Genomic DNA, 21,396 nt, shown 5'->3' on the forward strand with positions numbered 1-21,396 from the left:
TAGCAGTTGTATATAGATAGGCAAGGGGACTACTTTGGTAACAGCTAGGATCATTACTTAGTAAGTGCAATTGTCTATTTTTTACGACCTTTGTCTTGGAACTTTTCTTGCAAAGGATGTGTTTGGAGAGCTAAGATTAAAGAAAATTCGATGGTTCTTTTTATTAGTTTCTAAAATTTTTAATTAATTTTTGTTTGACATTATATTAACCTTCTAGAGACATTAGGATTTTTGAGTGTTGAGAAGTAATAAATGAGCAATGTCCTCTCCAGGATTCGAATTCCGGACCTCCCGAATATGCGATGAGTGTGCTTCCAGTTATACCATGAAGTCATGCGGAAAGGAGAGAGAAAATACCTTATAATCTTCATTAATAAGTTATCTGCCATGTGTTAAAAGAAATTTTCAAAGATTGTTGCCTGGATTTATGATATTTATTAAAATGTATAAATGTTGATCGCTAGTTTTAAAAAAAACCTCGTAATTTTAGGAATTTTTTTCTAAAGATCCATACTCGACGAAAATACCAAAATTTTGTTTCATCTTCATACGTCACACACAAACTTTCATCTTCATACGTCACACACAAACTAGTAAGACGCTATAGAACTTACCTTCAATCGATCCTGTAGTATGGTCTGGCATCCTATACATAGTGGTATTATCTTCTCCTGATTTGACTTCCCAGTCTAAAATGTTCTCAGAATCTTGAGTAAAACCACACATGTCGTTATCTCCGTCGAAAGTACAAATTTCTACAAAATATAAATATTACCATCAGCCACCCGAAATAACAAAAAAACACATAATTTACAGTTCAAAAGTTCCGACTAGTAAAACTGACCTTCTAAATTTTAACTTCTCAACGTTAATTGATTTTGGTATATATTTATTAATATCTCTTTCTTTTATTAAATTTACACAATTTCTTCTTTCACAGTTTGAAATTTAGGTTCAATCCAAATGGAATCGGCAGATAATTTCTGATTTATTTCTAAAACGTTTTTTTAGTTAATTTCATAAATGTTTCAAAAATCTTTTTTACTATAACCTATAAAACTTTCACTATCACCTTAAAGCGGGTGTATTCTACCAAATCTGCAAAAAATTAGCATTTTTATTCAAAAGTTCTCAAGATATACATGAATTTATACACTGTCTCGTTTCGAAATTTGGCATAATTGTTTTATGCCATAATAGCGCCAAATGTGGTTTACGCACTTTGTTAAAATTATTTGAAAGAATGGACGATGCACCTTTTTTTCTGCTCGAGCACAATGAAAGGGAAAGGAAAACAGGTTACTATAAATTAAGAATTTTGCCAAACGTATTATCGCTGTCACAAACTGGGAAAAGTGAGCGAAATTAAATTTTTAAATTTCTCTGCACTTTTCCCGTCAATTTAGCAAAATTTAGTATTGAGACATAATTTGGGGTGTAGAATCGAAATATGGAAAAAAATCGGTATGTCATTTCACAGAAAGTCCGATTTTGTGTTAAAATAGGTATGTTAGAACAATGCTTTATATAAATCTAATATATATTGTAATTCTCGCTTTCAAGACATGAAAAACGCAAATTAAATTTCAGCAACACGCCGAGTAGAGCGGGAGGTACAGAACTGTCCTTCCCCTTTTTTGTTGCAGCGTGTGTATTATACGTATATTTAATGCATTAAAGACATATGCAGTTATCAAGAGAAGTCAGAAACATAAAAGAGGTTTTGTTTGTTACTAAATCATCAAGCTAAAAAATCGGGCCATATTAATTTTCTCGTGAAGCATCAGGAAGGGAGGGAGAACCGAAAGCTTTCAGATATATCACGGGGGATATATCTTTTTCAAAAATTTATCCAAGGGGACTTTTTTCAAAAATTTGTGTGTTACCTTTATTTATTAAAGATCATGTTCTTCGCATTTAAACCACATAAAATTCAATTTAACCGCAATATCACGAAATATTTTAAAACAGCACATCTTTATAATTTCCTATGAACAGTCTCGCGCATTGCAGATTAAAATGTCTTTTTTTTTCTTACAATGTTGCTTTAAAATCGCTGAGTTTGTTAATCAAAAATTCGTTAAAGTTTTACAAAATATGAAATAGATAATCTAAAACTAATTCGAAATTTGGGCTTCCCAGTGCCCATGTCTGGGTGGAGGATTGCGTTATACAAAATTTGATTGCTCTTTTTCACAATGCGGGAAACATACATACATTAATGTATATTTTTCATTATTTAATTTCTTTGAATATAATATAGGGCGATGACATTTGGCGATAAGAATTTAAAAAGTGATTTGCCGTATGTAGTGAAACGCCACAAAATGTCGTTTTGAGACTAATAACCTTTCTCTGGGTACCACCTCTTTGGGCAAATAATTTGCACGGATTTCCTGGTGGTAATTTTTGGAATTTAAACTTTCAAACTTGTGCGTATAGCAAAGCAATACTTTTAGTTAAAGAAATCACATTTGTGTTACACTATACTTCATAGGCAAACGCTACGCACTATAAGAACAAGTGAGCGTTACTTACTGGATGGAGGACAAGATCCTCCTTTAGCAGCAAAATCGTCCAATGCTATGACGCCTGTTTTTACATCTCCAATTATTCTCACCTGCAAGAATATTCAATAACTTAAATTACATTAATGAGTTTTATTTATTATATATAGCTTTTTTATTTACTGAACACTAAATCATTTTGCTGCGGTTCAATTCTTTGAAATTGTCAAGCAATTCTCCACCAAATAATTTATGATCTTGTAAACAGTAAAAAACATTGAAATTTAATTTCGGTTATTGAATAGTTCTTTATGCCGCCAACCAGCCAACGTTCATGAGTTTCAGAAGCTTAAGCATGTGTACATAAGTTTGTGTACGCATGTTCAAAGTGATAAAATCTAGTGCGAATATACTATTTGAAAACAGGAATTCTATTCAATAGATTAAAGACTGCGGTTAAAAGGCGTTTTAAATTTAGATATATCGACTGAAGCCGCTGGCCTACTGGCCAAGCAGGCAGCCAACTACACGGATATATTAGAAAGACCAACTAAACTTCCTTGGTCTCATATTAAGCGAACAACTTTCACAAATCTGTTACAAAATTGGCAAAGTAGATGGACAGAGGCAGAGGTAGGACGAAGGACATTTCGCTTACTGCCAAAAGTTAGCATGGAAATAAAGACCCACCGTGCTAGCCTAACACAGTTCTTGACAGGTCATGGACCATTCCCAGTATACCTGAACAGATTCAGACTTAGGGATACTCCCTTCTGCGAATGCGAAGACGAAGGCGACACGGACCATTATTACTTCCATTATCTACATACAAGAACCTGGCACATTAAGAAACCAGCGGACTGTGCCTGGGCAATGTGGGTGACTAATACACTCAAAAACAGAATAGCCCTTGATAAAATAGAGAAAATCTCAAGACACTGCCTAAGCAGAAACAACCGTGGATAATATTATAATATTTCAAATGTTCAGAACTTAAAGCAGATAACCAGAATAACGTTTAGTGCCTTGCAGTTATCTATATGTAAAAACTGTTATTAGTATAATAATATTCAACCTTGCTACTCTGGAGTCTTCCCCGCCGTGATGGTATATAATTCCGTTTGGTTCATGTCCGCGGTCGGAAGCCATCATAGCGGTGCACTCACTCACTTGTTGTTTTAAAACGAATATTATTTTAGACAGAATTCGAATACTCCAATGCACCTCACAGTAAACCTCACCTAAGAAACTCTGATGAGAGGCTACCACACATACGTTTCGCTATTAAAGACACCAATTTCGCGAAGACACCAATTGTAAGGAGTTCAAGGCCCTTGCCAACGACAGGCGCAGTCTTCACTCCTTGCCACGAGGAATTGCGTGGTCTTGATCTGACGTTACAGTCAGACAAGTGAGATTAGTCAGACACCAAAATTTTGGTAAATTGTAGAGATTAAAGCTCTATCCTGTGGACGCTTCGTGTACATTGTGGTTGCAAGTGACGGAAAAAATTTTAATATTTGTACTAAATAGATGAAAAAGGCCATGCGATTCCACAGCAATTGAAACACTTAGAATGTATAAGCGAAAATAAAATCATTTTAAAAATAAGGGCTGCAAAAGAAAAATAGTGGAAAGCGCAATAGAAAAATAACTTAATCCTGCGCTATATATCGGTCCTGTTGAATCTGATTCCAGCCCTGTTTATTATGAGCCAAAGAGAAAGTTCACGTGGATGGTCACCCTCCCACGTGCTGACCCTAGAGAATGATGTGTGATACTTTATCCATTTACCGATGCTTCCCTTGAAAGTGACAGCCAATCCTAGTACAGGTGCAGAGGGCACTATGTGAGGCTAATAAGTAAATAAAGGGTGAGGTTAATTACTTAATGCGGGTTTCTTTAGTTCATACGTGGTACGTGGTGAGATTAAGGTATGTATCAAACAGTTCTTACTTCAAAGTTTCGGCATAATTTACGTGGGCGTTATTTATGTTTTCGGAAGTAGAACTTTATATTGAGTTCATTGATAAATGATTGTTGCTACCAAATTTAAGATACACGGTGTTAATTGCTCACTGCTAACTAATTAAAGTGCTCCGGGGATTTTTCTTTGAGTTGCCCATCGAAGTTTTCATATTTTCTTACTCAGGGTGTTCCAGACATTGGGTGTCCAGGCTATTGCAACTTGACCTGATATTTATACTCTATAGCAGCCGTGACAGTCAACGGGTCGTAAGACATTGTAGGCCCACTAGGGGCTGAGGGATAAAATCCCTGAATGCTGGTAGCTCGTTCGAGATTCGAATTTCACGAACGGGGTGGCTGCATGGGCATTTTCGTGGTCATCCTCAGGTGCAAAGGGTGTATGAGCCAATTTACCTCAGAAAGTCCTCCCCGAAGGCATCCCTTCTCTTAGACACAGAGCCCTCAAGACTCTGTTGTTGTCGAACCAATGTTACATCCAACAATGGTTATCAGAGATTACCCTCGAGGGAGAGTCTGGGGGCCACGAGAGGCCTTTCGGCTCAAGAACACTATACATTTACAAGCATCCATGTGTTCTACGGGATTCGAAACCGGGACTTTCGGTACCGCATTAAGTTGTGCCAGGTTCTCATACATAAAATTCGTACTGTATCTGAATGCTGTAATGTATGTATATATGTTTATATCTTTTATTTATGGTACCTAATTTAAACTAAGGATCACGCGTACCTCAATGGCATGCTTCTTGTAAACTTTAATTATCATGATAACGTATATGTATGGATGTATATATCAATATGAGAGAGAGTATGTATACTTTTATTTGATACTTATGTAAGTGTGTATATATCTGTATATGAGTTGATATTTATATGTATATACATATATTTTGATTGTACTCTTCTTCAAGTGCCTTGTATGCACATGTATATATTTCTTTGTACATTGTTGTACTCTTCTTCAAGTGCCTTGTATGCACATATATATCTCTTTTTTGCATTTTATAAATGTCGTCTGCTCAGCCGGGTCTGCGGCCTGGTAGCTAGTGGTTGACTCCCGTCGAGTTGGTAACTAATTCTGCATGGATATATCTATACCTGGGTCGGAAGCCAACTCAGCTTCCTCCCCTAACCACTATACCGTCTGGGCGACGAGACTTGGCCATAATCACACAAATAAACGTAAGACATTGGTGCCCATTGTGTTCATTTACCTTATGGTATGGCAAGTGTGCATAATAATTTGTCTTTTCAATATGTATACAAAGATTGATTACCGTTTTCGAGCTAGGAGAAAACTTTTTTAGCTTTTTACCATCAAAATTTATTTTTTATGCCACACTGGAGTAATAAAATTAACGATCTTAGCAAAACTCTTCTTGCACTGCAGCAAATAGGCCGAAATGGCCCATTAAATGAAAAAATTCAGAAAGGAGGAAACGACTACAAGGAGCACAAAGTATAAAGGACAATCATTAACTCTTACATTTCCCAAAAAAAAAGAAAAACAGTGAGAGTAAACATTCAGCGTAGGAAATACGTATATGAATAAGTAGAATACAAAAATACAACCTACAATATAAAACTAAATATAAATGTAACACATATATGTATATATATATATATGAATGTTGTATGATCTTAAATTCATTTAGTGCGAAAACAAGTTACTACTACTTGCGCAATTGCTGCAAAGTAAGTTAATAATAATTTATTTACTAAATAATATTGATTAATTGATTATATTATCTCCTATATATATATATATATATATAAATCTAATCTTTAATCTTCTTCTTCTAATTTTCCATACTTTAGCCAGTATTTAGTTAAGTTTTGATATACCAATTAAATCAAGTTCATTAAACTTTTAATATTTTCTTTCATCAAATTTAAGTTTTATTTAACTTCCTAAAGGAATTTTTGAGAAATTTCTGGGAATTTTTAGAGGTTTTTTAAGGACTTCATTTCAAAAAAATTTTGGGAAATTTTACTTTAAAACTTTAATATTAAAACATTTCAGTTTTTCTTAATTACTTTAATTTTTTGCAATTTTCACACAAAATATCTTTTACTTAATTTTTTAACAATTTTCACAATTTTTCAACAGAACACACATTTTAAATTACAAACAGTTTACATTTTTTTCACAAACCACTTCACTTTAATTTCCTTCAAGCAAACATACATCTCTTGATTGGCTCAGTTACTTAACTCCCTAAATAATTGATATTACTACCTTTAGGATTTTTAATTTATTTAATTTAATTAATATTAATATTTACCATAAATTTTTTACTATAACAAAGATAGCAGCTTGACACTCAACTTTACCTACATAAGCGCCATCTATATAATTTGAAGAACACACTTACTTCTCTTTCACAACACTTTTGCAGACCCCAACATTCATATAGTAGGTAAGTTAGAATTAAAACTTAATATTTATTTGCTTTAAGTATTTTTTTAAAAAAATTTTTTGTAGTATCTAAGTATTTTCTAAATATGAAATTATATTTTTAAATATATATTTATTTAAAAAATTGTGAATTAGTTCTTTTTGTTTCTTTTTGTTTTTTATTTCTTATTGGTTTATATGGATTATGTATAGTTCTTTTATAGTTTCTTTTTATTGATATGCATATTCGTGTAGGGGAAGTTTCTGTAGACAAGGATTTCTAAAATACATTGGTTTCTAGATTATTATTTTATAAAAATTTAATTTTTTAAGAAAAAGTTTAATTCTTGACTTTACTTGCTTGTTTCTCAAAAGACTTAATTAGTATTTTCCTTTTTGAACTTTAATTCTTAAATGTTAATACTTAAATTCTAAGGGTACCACTTTATTGGAATTACTTTTGGTTTTGACTTTTACCCTTGCCTGCATGAATGACGAAACACGAATTGAATGATTGGAGAGTTAGGTTTGGAGGCAACTTCCCCTTGATAAGTCTGTCTACTCTACGATCATTCACATATACATTTTTTAAAAAAATTGTTTAATTTAATTTTAATTTATTAAAATAGTAGATTTATTTTCATGGATAGATTTTGCACTTGATTTGCTTATGCTTCTAAATTTAAATGATATTGTAGATTAGTTCGAGAATTAAATCTTTTACATGTTTGCATATTTTTAAATTATTTTAAATTATTTTGGCTTTTTTCTTTTTTTAGAATTTAAATTTGCTATTTTACTTTTTACTTTTATACGTATTTGTTAAGAATTTAAATTTGTTTAAATATTTAAAATTTGTGAAATAAAAGGAACGGAAGTTAAACCTTAACTATTCAAGACGTGCATCGCAAAAGATCTGAGATGAGAAACTAGAATATTTGCTTTTACATGTGACTTAGGTTTAGTTACGCAAAAATCGAAAATCGTAGTATGAGTTCATGATCCTACACTACATTTTAAAACGAAATCTGAAATATAAATAAAATAATAATGAAAAATAAGAATTTTAGAGTTGAAACGTGGTAAAAAATTAAGACTATTCTTTCTTCAGACTTTTCATTTTATTGTTCTGGTCGTCAGTTTTACAGTGAGTAAAGGTACCACTTCCATAGGAAGCTCAACCTACCCCCAGCAAATTGTTTATGTGTTGGAGTCCTTCTGTTGTTTTATCACTTTCAAAAATACAGCAGATCAGGAATTAGAAAGAATAAGGTTACCTGAGGTATTGGTATACTGCTCTTGATATGTACAAAGGCGTGTCTCCAACGGTAACCAAAATTGCCTTGCCTAGTCCAAAATGGAACGAAGCTAAGTCTCCACCATGTCCCATGTTCCGCTGTGACGCTGAGACTGAAAGAGCGAAGAATATATTCTTAGAATTTCGTAAGAGTCCACAAATCTTGAACTGGTAATTTAAGCTAATCGTAAGTGATCAGAAGTCGGCTCATTGAAGCTCTCATTTGAGTACGTACTGGTGGGTATCGGTGAAAACATAGTGCCGTCTTGAAAACATTGAGTTAGATAAGAAAACAGGAGAAATCATTGCAATTTTAAAGCATCGCGGGATGAAACATAATGATAGAAAATAAAACAGCGACAAAGTTTCGCAGTTTTAAAAGTTCGGACTACCAAATATCATGGTAAAATATAAAGCAGCTAAAGCGATAAAAACAGTGCAGAAAATAAGTATTTAAAAGTTCAAACGTATGTTTGCTGTTGCTATATATATAATTTAAAAACCAAGAAAAAATGAGGATGCTTTTATTCATGTTATTTCAAACTCATTCAATTAAGTTCTTTCTTGATACCGACCGAGTGCTTTCTCGATATTTTCCGAGTCCTTTCTCGACCGTGTTCCGATACCGAGTTCTTTCTCGATCAACCGAGTTTTTTCTCGATATTTTAACTAAAATATCGAGAAAGAACATTACGAATTTACAATCTGAAAATGAACAGAAGTTATAGTTACATACAGCTGCAGTTGATAGAATTTTAAATTGTGCAATTGTCTTATAAAAGACATTAGGAAAGTAATGGTTTTTTTTTTTTTTGTTTTTTTTTGTTTTTTTTTTTTTTTTGTAAAAACTTATCTCTAGTTTTTCATGGGAAAAAACTGTATAACAAACATTAAAAATTTAAAGGTAGTTTTTATATTATAGGCGGAGAAAAACTATATGCAGTGTTGCCTTTCAGTCTGCAGATATAAACTACAGTGTTTCGCAGAATATTTCTTGGGTTATATAGTATAACTGTCATATAAGCTTTTGAAATGCATTTATATATAATTTGCTATTCCAACTCTCTATTCTAAAACAGAACACTGAGTCATTTCTAGATCAGTCTATATCAGCAGTTGCCAACCGGTGGTCCGCAAAAACGTTTTAATGGTCCGCAAAAAAATTGGGACATTATTTACATTTTTATGAAGATTCAGTTTAAAAAATGACTAGTAACAAAACCTATTATGGAATATAGATTATACTTTATTTTTTTTAATTTTAGCTTCTACTTTTAGCGAAATTCCTTCTGAATTTAGAGACTTTTACAGGTGTATCTAGCAACACTTGAAAGTAAGAGTTGGCGTCCATAGATATGCTGCTGTTATCAATAATAGCGCGAACTGGAATTCTATTTTCTTTTGAATTACAAATGTATACTATTGTATTCGTTAAAAACACGGTTTTTCTCCGTGTCAATAGGCAACTTGATGGATTTTTATAAGAACCATCTACATTCTTGTTTATATTGAATCACAGGAAGTTTCTGTTTTTGTTTGTCTAACTGTTGATCGATGGCACCGTTCCTCAGTAAGCAATGATTATTATGTTTACAATAATTAAAAACTGGCGGTATAACACTTTCAGTTTATTGATATTGCTTTGCGTTTTCCGGTTTGTTTTTATTTGTTGTGAAGTTCCTTTTCAGTGATATGGAAATATGAAGCTTTCTGTACAAGAGATGGTGAGATTATTGTACTTTTCGTATAATTTTTCAATGTGAACGAGACATGTGTATCAGTGAGATGTTAATAGTGTTTTCATTGTTACTCATAATCAGGGGTGTAGCCTGAATTTCCATAAAGGCATGGTGCTGAACGCCAAATGTTTCGAAAATTATATTAACAAAAGGAAATTAGAATAACATGTATTGGAAAGTTGAATATTGTTTTTGCGCATTAATATGTTGTTTTTAAGGTCTGATTTAACTTTTTTTTTAAATTCATATTAGTGGTCCGCCAAATATAAAATTATATATGTAGTGGTCCGTGATGTTCTAAGGGTAAACGACCGCTGGTCTATATCATATGACTTGCAGAATGCTGATATGAGTTGTTTTAGATTTTATGTATTTTTGCTTTGCCGCGAAGTGAGAACTGAAATTATTGGAATGAGAAATATATCTCTAATGAAATTCGAGAAGTAAGTTTAAATAAAATGCAACCAAAAACGGTGTATAATTTAATATGCCGTACAAGGAAGTCATGAAGTACCCAAATCAGATACTTTTTATTTACACTGAATTTCTCCGCATAAAGCAATATGACTTTACAGTAAGAATAAACTAAATAACGACTCTTAACAGCTAACTGTATAAATTCAAATGCTTCTTACCTGCTATACGTAGTTCTAACTCGGAATTTAAATTCTGATTTTTTCTTCTTAATTTATTCCGCTAAAGGTTATTGATTAACTCAAAAACGGAAGGTACAAAATTTTCTAATTTTTTTCTTGCACTCAAAAATTCTTCACACTGTCGCTGTAAAACAAGAAATCTCAAAATGCATATCTGATTGTGATATTTCACAAAGAGCTTTTTTTTTTTTTTTACCATGACGCTTAATTTTTGTAGGACAATGTTTGAAATCTGCAAAATTTTGTCGCACTTTTACATATTTTTCGTCCCGATGTTTTATACCACAATATTTTATAAACTCTTTACTTTTTTCGTACTATGTTATTTTATACTTCGATATCATGTCCTCGCATTGTTTTCGCCGCTTCATTTCCTTCTGCAGTGTTTTCGCGATGGTAATTTCGGTGGACATTTACACACGTTCTAAAAAGCGAAAACACAGCCACAAAATTTGTGTATGGATATAGCGTTAATTAAAATGCAAAATGAGCAGAATGCTGAGGCTTTCAATGGAATAAATGTACAGATTCATCGAATAAGTTAACTGCAGGCGGCATTTTCTTACCCACTGATTTTATACATTCTCTCAAAATTTATGAAACCCATCTTTAACATTGCTGGTGGAAGAGTTCTTGTAAGTTAAACGTAACTTTTTGTATGATCACAACATAGCAAAATTTCAGTTACTCTATATTCCGACTATGCCGTCTTTCCTGTTTATATTCTATAAACCGGAAATACAAAATAATATCGAAATTGACAAGTGCGCATTATACGCCGGATATAAAAATTATACATTTAAATATAAAGAAAAGAGGAGCATACGGATATTAGATTTTTACATGTACCAAAATGCTGTTTTTTTAAAGAAAATTACACAACTTATGAACTTCAAAATTTTCATTATCGGGTAATTTTTAATTATTTGATAATTTCCTTTACGTAAAACATATTAATTATTGTATTTTAAATGTATTATGTTTAATTATGTTTCTAAATTATGTTTCTCTTGTAAGATTTTTCACTGTGCAAATCTCAGTTACTGTAGAAAGTGACGAATCTTAAGAACTAGTTAGCGAATAATCGCTTTAGTTCGTGTGACAAGAAACAACAAGATGGAAGGGTAACTAACCTTTATTATTCCAATAAGATTTAGCAAGACTCCGTCTTGGAGTGTACAATCAAAGCCGACACTTCGGCTTGAACTTAAGAGACTAAGAATTAAACTAAAACTAAGATTAACTAAAGAACATATAGCCAAAGCTGTCAAGTTTCTAATGCAGTTGGCCCCTTAAACACCAGATAACTGCGAAGCTATCAAGGGCCTGTGTACGGCCGAGCGTAATAACAGCTTTGAGAGAGAGTGGCCAAAAGGCAGACGCGCGTAAATCAGAAACTCTGATTCCCTCTCGCTAAGACCAAAGAACTTCGCTCTTCCACATTATGTATTCAGACGTAATTCTAAAACTACGTTCTGGCCGGAAGTAGAAAGTTGAAGTTATGAATTTGACAGGAAAGGAACTTTAACTTAAAATTTAACTGTTATTAAAATTAACGTAATTCTTACACTCTATTCTCGAAACCCTAGAATAATATTCTTGTACCCATCTGCATTGAATACCACACACCACCTTTTCAGAATTATTTACTCGCTCAAACTCCCCACCCCCACACACACAGAAACATATCGTTCCGCTTATGACTTGTCAATTCAGTTTACCATATTTCCAAAGTCTGGGGAAAATATTGGAATGAAAGATTTTAAAAGATAAGAAAGTCGCCTAAAAATTTTAAAATATAGTTTGAAATTATAGGTATACCGGGATATACGGTAATTAATGTTCATATAATTAACTATGATTAACCACACTTTTAAAGATTTTTATTACGCAAAAGAGCAAAGCTATTTTGGTAAATAATTGAAAGTAATTAGCTGTAAAATTTATCAGAAAGCAAGGCATTAACAGCCATGATCAGACAATCTTACAGATCCAAGAAATGTTATGTACACGCATGGCAGTTCTAGAAATGAAGATTCTTACAGAATTTTCATACGAAAGAAACTCTGAAGGCTAACGTTACTTTCTCACGAAACGCATTCTATGAAAGAAAGTCAAATGAAGGAATAAGAAGAGAAACGACGCAACCGTTTTTGCAATTTCGTGAAACTTGATACTGAATGCTTGAAGAAAATAACTTTGTTTAGTTTGAAAGAAACAAAATGTATCTCAACTTAAAAAATTACTATGAATAAACATAAAAATATTGTCTGCAGTTCCTTTGGAATTAGTCCAGCATTGTCAAATCATGAAGTTACTTCTTTGACTAGGTTATTGTGCGGAAAGACTTCCGTTGCTTTTAGGAAGTGAAAATCAAAACGTGAAGTAGTGCCAGCAATGATTTTCTCTTTCGATAATCTAAAAGTGTAGTTTCTATTCAAACAATGAGAAGCCATTCAAGACCTTTATACGTCTTTTTGTTTCACATGTTTCATGCATACCCGCCACGGCGCTGCATACACTGGCTTAGTATTATACTGTGACAGTAGCAGCTCTGGGGACACAATAACACGAATCCGTTACTTCCCGAGGTCCTGTGGGGGAATGGCCTTATCCCAACTGTTAATTGATGTGGTAGTCTTCAAACCAAAGTATTAGCAGCAGAATAGCTCCCAGGCCACTGAATTTCCAGATCCGTTGTCTTCTGTATTTTATGTAAAACCTAGAAGACGGAACGGCTTGCGTATTTGGGTAGCGTTTTTGACGATCTTCAGGCTCTTAGTACTCTAAAATGCACATGCGTTTCAATTCCTGGAAGACATCGCAGTCACATGCGGTTATGCCAAACGTTCCATATGCCAAAAGCCATATGCCAAACGTTCCATATGCCAAAAGCCATATGCCAAACGTTCCATATGCCAAAAGTTCCATATGCCAAAAGCCATGAACCATATTCCATATGCCATGAACCATATGTGAAAAGTTCCATCACCAACTGAACTTTCATCTCCAACTGAAGTATCCTTCAGTTGGAGATGAAAGTTTTCTCATCTACTTCGACGAGATCTTGAAACAACACATTCCACAATTCCCTGTATCTGAAAGCTGCCTTCAAGAGACAGGATAAATAGATGAATGCAAAATGAATAGTTAGCAAAAACGCTTGCTTCATGGACAGGTTCCAAAATTTGTTTATACATTAGCAGAAGTTCGTCGATGAGGATGCGTGTCTGCTGTTAGCATTGAGCAGATTTTGTTAGCATTCAGCAACCAAGGAAGCATTTTAAGAACTTAAAAGTCCGAACGTATGTAAAAAATTACATTTGATACTTCATTTTTCTTATCCTAAACAATAAAATCTTTTGCTTTAAAAAAAAGATGCAATACTATATTTAAGCTGTTCTTGCAAACCCATACTAAGGCATACATAAAGCAGAATGTAAAGAAATAAGTATTAGCGATATTTTAAACAACAAGCCTGAAAGGGAAAAGTCACACGACTTGCAAAAATCCGTGAAAATGAACTTAAATGGCAGGGTTATTTTTTAACAAATAAACAGGTCATTTCATTATTAAAATGCTGTACCATAACGGATAATGCAGACAGTTATGAATTGAAATTTTCTTTCTTTTCGATTAGGGCTGCTAAATTATTAAACTTATATTAGCCATTATTTTGCGCTGCATTATTATCTCGAGTAAAAGAAATTACCTGTTTCGACCCTCTACATTCATGAAGTACCAGAAACTGAAACAGAAGTTACCATTCCAATCCTTTGGAATGGTGGCTTTTTCACTTGTAATAGTGGCCTTTCTATTTGAAATACCATCACCCAGTAAATATGCATACCGACCTAAAAGAGAGAAAATGAGAAGGGATTATTTTCAGAATAGTTTTTGGAAAAAATGCTTTAGCAATCACGGACAAGAATTCCAGCTTCTACATTAAATTTGTCCGTTACAGCCGAAAACATCGCGGACGAAAACGTCGCGGGGGAAACAACGCAACGCGAAAACGTCGTGGCACTAATGTTGTGTAGAGAATTTGTCTGATCGCGTTATAAAAACTAGGTGAATGATTTTCTGATTTATGGAAATTTTAATTTTATTTGATTCTGAATCATTTATTTTAATGCTTTAATTTTGGGGAAAAACAGATGCTTCTGGGAATATTATTTAGTTTAAAAGAATATTATTTATTTTTCTTTTATTTGCAACTTTTGTACAAGCTTTGATTCATTGTGAAAAGAAGCAGGGAAAGGGAGGCAATTTTGCTAAGTCATGATTTCGCGCGCTTTTGTCCTTTAGAATGTTCTAGAAGAAATTTCATTGTGCAGTTGACCTTAGGACAGGAAGTACGTGACAGAAGGGACAGAGGTTGCCACATGACTTTCGATGTAAGTCATTCACGTTTTGGCGATTGAGGGTCCGGTTGTTGGCTAAGTGAAGAAGGGCGCGCATGCGCGATCACCCTTATTTCCGCATTCAGGGGTTGAAAACGCAAATTTTGCCAAAATTAATGGGGCGATAATTGAAGCCATAGTGCGAGCCCGCGTTTGTGAAGGAGAGGAAGAAAATTCGAGTTTTATCACTTTTCGTGCGAGACTTGCTTGCGGAACTTACTTTGGACGTTACTCTTGAAACTTGCTTAAAAGCGATAGAAACGATGTAATTTACGAAGAGAGATGCTCCCCGGCCGCGTTTCGACTAAGAGGCGAGAGACTTTACTCACTTACTCTTCTTACTCTTGGAATCACTTACTGGGTGGACTTGCTTACTTTTGGGCTAAGATTATAACTTCGAGCTTGCTCTTGGGATGAGCGAGTGAAGGCGAGCTGTAATTGCCTAGAGAGACGTTTCCGGCCGGGAGCTGCAAACATGCTCCCCTGCCGCGTTCTGGTTAAAAGGCGAAATTGAACCCGGGCGAGTGACTTAAGACTTTCAAGACCAGGCGGACAGCCGTGCTGGGCAGCAGTGCTCCTGTTTCTGTTTTCCAGAGTAAAAATAGCTTCGTCGTTATGAAAACCAGTTACCTGCGTGTGTGTTTCGCCAATTGTGCCAGGACAGGACGATGTCTTCTGAAACTTCCATTTGTGACCGTAAAAATCAGCCCCGCCGACGTCAACGCTTATTAGGATACGAGTCCTCCACTTCAAGACGTCCTTACAAGATAATTTCTATTCTTTTGTGTTTGAACTTTAAGTAAGGTTTCAACGACTTCCTTGGAATGTAAAATAACAACGTCGAATCTTAAATTAATTCTCAGGCTTTCAATTGTTTCCCTTTCCCCTTCTAAATTACCGAGACAAACCTTAAGTTTTTTATATGAATTAGGATGTAATAATTTAAGTTGTTTGTGTAATCTTCCTTAGAACAGATGTGAATTGCAAATAATATGTTTTCCTTAACCTCTTAGAAATTATAGAACGGGTACCCGTTAAATTAAAAGGGTCATGTAATAGAATTGTAAATCATGAATTTAAATGTAACAAAAAGTAAATGACAAATTAAAGAATTCCCCTGTGTCTAAAATAAGTAAATTAAAAGGTAACACAAATAAGAAATTAGACTCTCTGATGAGGATAAGATTTAATTTTTATTGTGAGGAATTTGAATAAACTGATATTTAATATGGAAACCTATTACTTATGTTTTCTTTATATCTGTTATGTGTTTTTTCTTATATATATATATTGATTTTACATGTTGTTTATTCGATCCTCTCACGGCGCGGTCCCGGATGCATTTTCATAACGCAATGCATTAAAAATTCACTTATACGATCACTAAAAGTTTGGTAATTAGCAAACTCTTAAGAATTTAGTTTCTCAGTTGATATATAGTTAGTTACGGTTTCACCTGTCTGTTTCTGCATTAGCTTCCTCCCTAAGAGGAGGTTGTAACAGAAAATTGATGCAGTAGCTATTTAACACTAAACATCATCGGAGAAAATAAAGCAAAGAGAAAACATCGCAGTACAAAATATCGTCTTCAAAAAAAAAAAAAAAAAAAAAGCGGTTCAAAACTTCGCAGTTTAAAAACATCGTCGTCGAAAATATCGTGATAAAAAATAAAGTACTTACAAATCATCGCAAGACGATAACATCGCGGACGTGCGTTTTTCAGGCTGTAATATTTGTAAATGGATATTCTCATAATGATTTGTGAGCGCAAAATGGAAAGAAGGATATTTTTTACTTTCATATTTTTATTAACTAATAAAGAACTAAACAAGAAATTTAAATAAAAAAGAAATAATTTTCACTATAAGGATATCAGATTAACAAAAGTGAAGAAAATAATCTCATAATTAGCAATTTTTTTATAGATTAGGGCATGCAGTTACTTATCTTCTTTTTTCTAATCTTTTTTTGGATTATACGTTTCATGAAAAATTACCCGTAAAACTTCATAAAAAATAATTTATTAATGACCTTTCTTAGTTAACTATGTCAGTTTAAAATTCTATTAATTGCTATAAATTGCATTTGTTTCCATTTTACATTTCCAGCAAATATTTATCAGTTAATAAAAAAAAAATATGAAAGAAAAAATTATTCTTTTTATAATAATTTTTATAAGAAGGATAATTTTTACTTTCATATTTTTTAAAAAATTTTTATTACTTTCATAATAAAAAATATGAAAGTTAAAATTATCCATCTTTCGCTCACAAGTCATTATCCTCTCACAATTATTAAAGCCTGAAAAACGCATGTCTGCGATTTTATCGTCATGCGATGATTTGTAGGTGCTTTATTTTTTACCACGATATTTCCGACGACCATGTTTTTAAAGTGCGAAGCTTTTGAACCGCTTTTTTTTTCAACGACGATATTTTGTTTCACGATGTTTTAGAACTGTGATGTTTTCTCTTTGCTTTATTTTCTCCCCGACGATTTCGTCTTGCGTTGTTTTCTCCGCGACGTTTTCGTCTGCGATGTTTTTGCCTCGATGTTTTCGGCGTCATATAACAGATGTGGTTCGCACACGTTTTAGAAGATTTTGCTTTACTACCAAAAAAAATCTCCTCTGCTTGGATTTCTTTAACTGCAAGTATATTTTTGAAAGTATAAATAATCGACTGCTTCTTGACAGTTTAGTTTCCATGCACAATGTCGCTTTTAAGGAAGTAATGGTTGGTAGGCTACGCTTTTGCTCTTTCCAAAGAATATAATTCGTATTTAGGTATTCGAAAAAGCTACGAAAGGCATGTTTTTTAGATATCTAAAGCAACGATCGGTAATATTGTCAATGAAAAGAAAACAAACGTCACAGTTTGGCGACATGTGGAAGAAGTGTTCCAAATACAACGTAGAGACATTAGGATTTTGATGCTGAGAGGTATGAAAAATGAGCAAAGCTCTCGCTGTGAATCGAACCACGGACCTCTGGAATACGCACCCAGCGTGCAGTCCACTACACTACGAAGGCATGCTTAGAAGGCGGGAGAAGCACCTTATATACTCCCCCTTTTAAAGGACGACTGGGGTTTTTAGGGGACCCAGTCGCCAAATCCTGGGTTTAGAGAATCATCATCCACCCCCGTTTTGGTTCGGGCGCCACTGTAAAGAAATTAGGCATTTTTTGAAAGCAGAATTGAGGAAAAATTTGCAACGCCTTTGCCGGTAATCGAACCACGGAACTTTGGAACACGCACCCAGTGTGCAGACCACCACACCACGAAGGTATGCCAAGAAGGTGGAAGAAATGCCTTATAACGTATGCAAGGGGGAAAAAGTGGATGTATTGAGTGTTGCAGAGGTAAGATTTTTAGTACTAAAATAAAAGGTCTCACGTCAAAACAGAGTTGCAAAATCATTAAAAGTGTCAACTGCAAACAAAGTGTTGATTCTTAGAAAGGCGAAGCAACATAGTAGATCGTCTTCCTCCATGACATACCGCCGAAAGCAGAACGTGCTGCAGAATTCTTTATGACAAACGCTTATCCGGAAAATGTTATCTCAATAGATGAATTTTGGGTTTACTTAAATGACTGCAGTTAAAAAGAGATCCATTTATTATCAGCAAAGATGAAAGTTTTTCTATGAGATTTAAGATTGTTGATGATTTTTCATATAACGGCAAACTAAAAATAAAAAGAGTGGAGAAACATCAAATCCGCATATTAACAATATTCTTCTTCCCTGAGATATATATGTGATGTGTCAGCTTTTGTCCGGAATAAATATATTGGTGAAGAAATCATAGTCGTAGCTCAAAAGTATCAGACGATAAGTTTAAAAAACAGGATCCATTTATTATTATTCAGGAGAAATAGCAGTTACCAAAAATCAGATTTCCGGAGTAAATAAAAAAGAACTACTAATAACTTTTTGTATGAAGTTTACTCCATCGTTACATTAAAGAAAAGACCCCGATATTCCTTTACGAATCCTTTTAAAGCTTCTGGAAAGGCGGAGCTTCCAAGAAATGACGTCAGCCTCGTCAGCCATTCCAGTTCACTTTAAATATCTCCAGAACATTCTATAACAGTACGTGTAGAAAAAACGGGAAAAACAACTTGACTACGGGGCTGTGAATTTAATTCTACGTACTTTCAAATAAGAGACCGTCGCCATTAAAAATGAAAAGAACATGCAGTTAGAAATTTAAGTGTATTTTTGACTATGGAATTTTATTATTACATATATGTATAATTCCAAAAGTTCCTCAAAATTCAAATGATTCAGAAACACCTGTTTAGACACTGCAACATTTTCAATAAAATATTTTTCTTGTATGTAGATTAACTGTTATATTTTAACACAAGTAATACTCCGCAGTATTAATAACCCTGTTCCTATTTCGAACTGCAAATTGCAAACGTTCACATATAATTACTGGTAACAAGTCATAAAACTAGAAAATATAAAAATTCCATATTATATGAACATTTAAAAGCATTTACTCCATATCTCGTACCTATATAGTTCCCTTTCGTATGATCAAACTTTGGCATTTTTGCTGTGTATCGCCCAGGAGTATTGATCTTCCAAGAAAATTGTCTTCCTGCCATGTCATTTTTCCAGGAGCAAAAAGTCCCTTTATCAAAGTCACAGGTCAAACTAGTCACTGAAAAAAGATCATATCAATTAAATATAGTATTGCTTACAGTTCTATATCTCCCGTTCTACTGAGTAGATTGATGAAATTTAACTTCCCTTTTTAATGTCTCGAAAGTGCGACTTAAGATATATATTAGATTTATATACAGTATTTTTTTTTAAATATGTATTTTGACACATAATCGGAACTCACTGAAATGACAATCCAATTTTTTCTTTATTTCGATTCTACGACTCAAGTTATACCAAAGTGCCAAGTTTTGTAAAAATCACAAGTAAAGTTTTTAAAATATTATTCCTAATAATTTTAGCTCTTCAATGTTATTTAAGTTTTGTATATACTTATCAAAATCTCTTTTTATTAAAAAACTTCCTTGATTCCTTTTTCCACAATTTGAAATTTATGTTCGAGCCAAATGAAGTTCACAGATCTTTTATGATTCATTTCTAAAGTTTGTATTTTTTAGTAATATTTGTAATGTTTTTGAAAACTTTTGTATTAAAACCTACAAAATTTTTATCATCATCTTAAAACAGATGTATTTCTAGGCATACCTGCAAAAAAGTACAGATTTTTATCCAAAATTTCCCAAGATATACTTGAATATATGTATAGGTGAGTTTTGAAATTTGACATATTTGTTATAAGCAATAACAACGCCAAATGTAGTTTACACTTCATTAAAATTTTTTGAAAAATTGAACGAAATACTTTTTTTCCTGCTCGTGCACAACGAAAGCGAAAGGAAAATAGGTTACCATAAAAATTTCGCCAAATGAAATAAATATTCTTGGCGCAACATCAAAAACGTGCGCCAAAATACATTTTTAAACTTCTCGATTTGTTTCTCAGCCAAGTCTTAATATTTAGGCATGGTTTTAGTAGAAGAAACCAGACGTGTAAAAAAATCGCTATTTCATTTCAGAAAACGTCTGATTTTGTGTCAAACTACCTATTTTAGAACAGAACGATATTCCAATCTACTATATATCTTAAGTAGCGCTTTTCAGACATGAAAAACGTTAAATTTCGTCACTTCTATATCTCTCGTTTTAATGGCCCCATTGATAAAATTTAACTTTCATTTTTTTTTATGTCTGGAAAGCCTAGACTTAGATATAGGAATTTCGTTTTCTGAGGCATGGTAACAACATATCTACTAATGTCCCATTGAGTATATGAAGATCTATTGGTCAGATTGTCACTTGCTGCTGCAAATGGGTAAAATGCCTGAGATCTTTGCTTAATGCACACCATTCCGTGACCCATTCTGTAAATCTTGCATTACTGCTGGTGGTCGCCCTTTCTAAAATCTAGGATGAAAAGCCGAATCTCTAAAATGGGTTTTCTTCTTTTACTTTACCTATCTTTCCTATTTGGTTGTTGTTACTTTTTTTACTCCCTTGTACGAAGAAAAAAGTATTGTAATCGATAAACATTTCGGGTGTCATTTTTCAAAGAAAGAATTCATTTGAACCACTCTCGAATCCATTTAAATGATATTTTTGCCCGATATCTCTACATACGGACAGAACATAGGACTTTTTCCCAAAATGGACAATAAAATCGATTCATAATAGACTTTTTCCTGACTTCGGAACATCACGAAATGGGACTGCTATAATATTGGGTAAGTGCACGTGTTCTACCGTTTTCATTACCCATAAAGAAGAGCAAATAAAAGCTAAATGAACAGTACCTATTATTGTGCATAATCCCCTTTGTTATCTATGACCTCTCGC

At 33.4% G+C, this 21,396-nt stretch overlaps 1 protein-coding gene across 2 annotated transcripts in view; it reads right to left on the minus strand.

The window, feature by feature from the left end:
• The window catches only part of LOC118194239 (MAM and LDL-receptor class A domain-containing protein 1-like), a 458,361-nt gene that overhangs the window by 309,383 nt on the left and 127,582 nt on the right, over nucleotides 1-21,396 (minus strand). For both annotated transcript variants that reach the window (XM_085827015.1, XM_085827016.1), the window contains 5 exons: nucleotides 19,511-19,660; nucleotides 14,298-14,439; nucleotides 8,171-8,303; nucleotides 2,539-2,620; nucleotides 615-755 (listed from right to left, as the gene is read on the minus strand). In XM_085827015.1, coding sequence (XP_085683141.1) covers nucleotides 615-755; nucleotides 2,539-2,620; nucleotides 8,171-8,303; nucleotides 14,298-14,439; nucleotides 19,511-19,660 — 648 coding nt within the window. The remainder of the gene's footprint in view (nucleotides 1-614; nucleotides 756-2,538; nucleotides 2,621-8,170; nucleotides 8,304-14,297; nucleotides 14,440-19,510; nucleotides 19,661-21,396) is intronic.

Source organism: Stegodyphus dumicola, chromosome 11, assembly GCF_044657685.1.
Source record: "Stegodyphus dumicola isolate Sdum_Otavi_A_Nest chromosome 11, ASM4465768v1".
NCBI lineage: Eukaryota > Metazoa > Arthropoda > Arachnida > Araneae > Eresidae > Stegodyphus > Stegodyphus dumicola.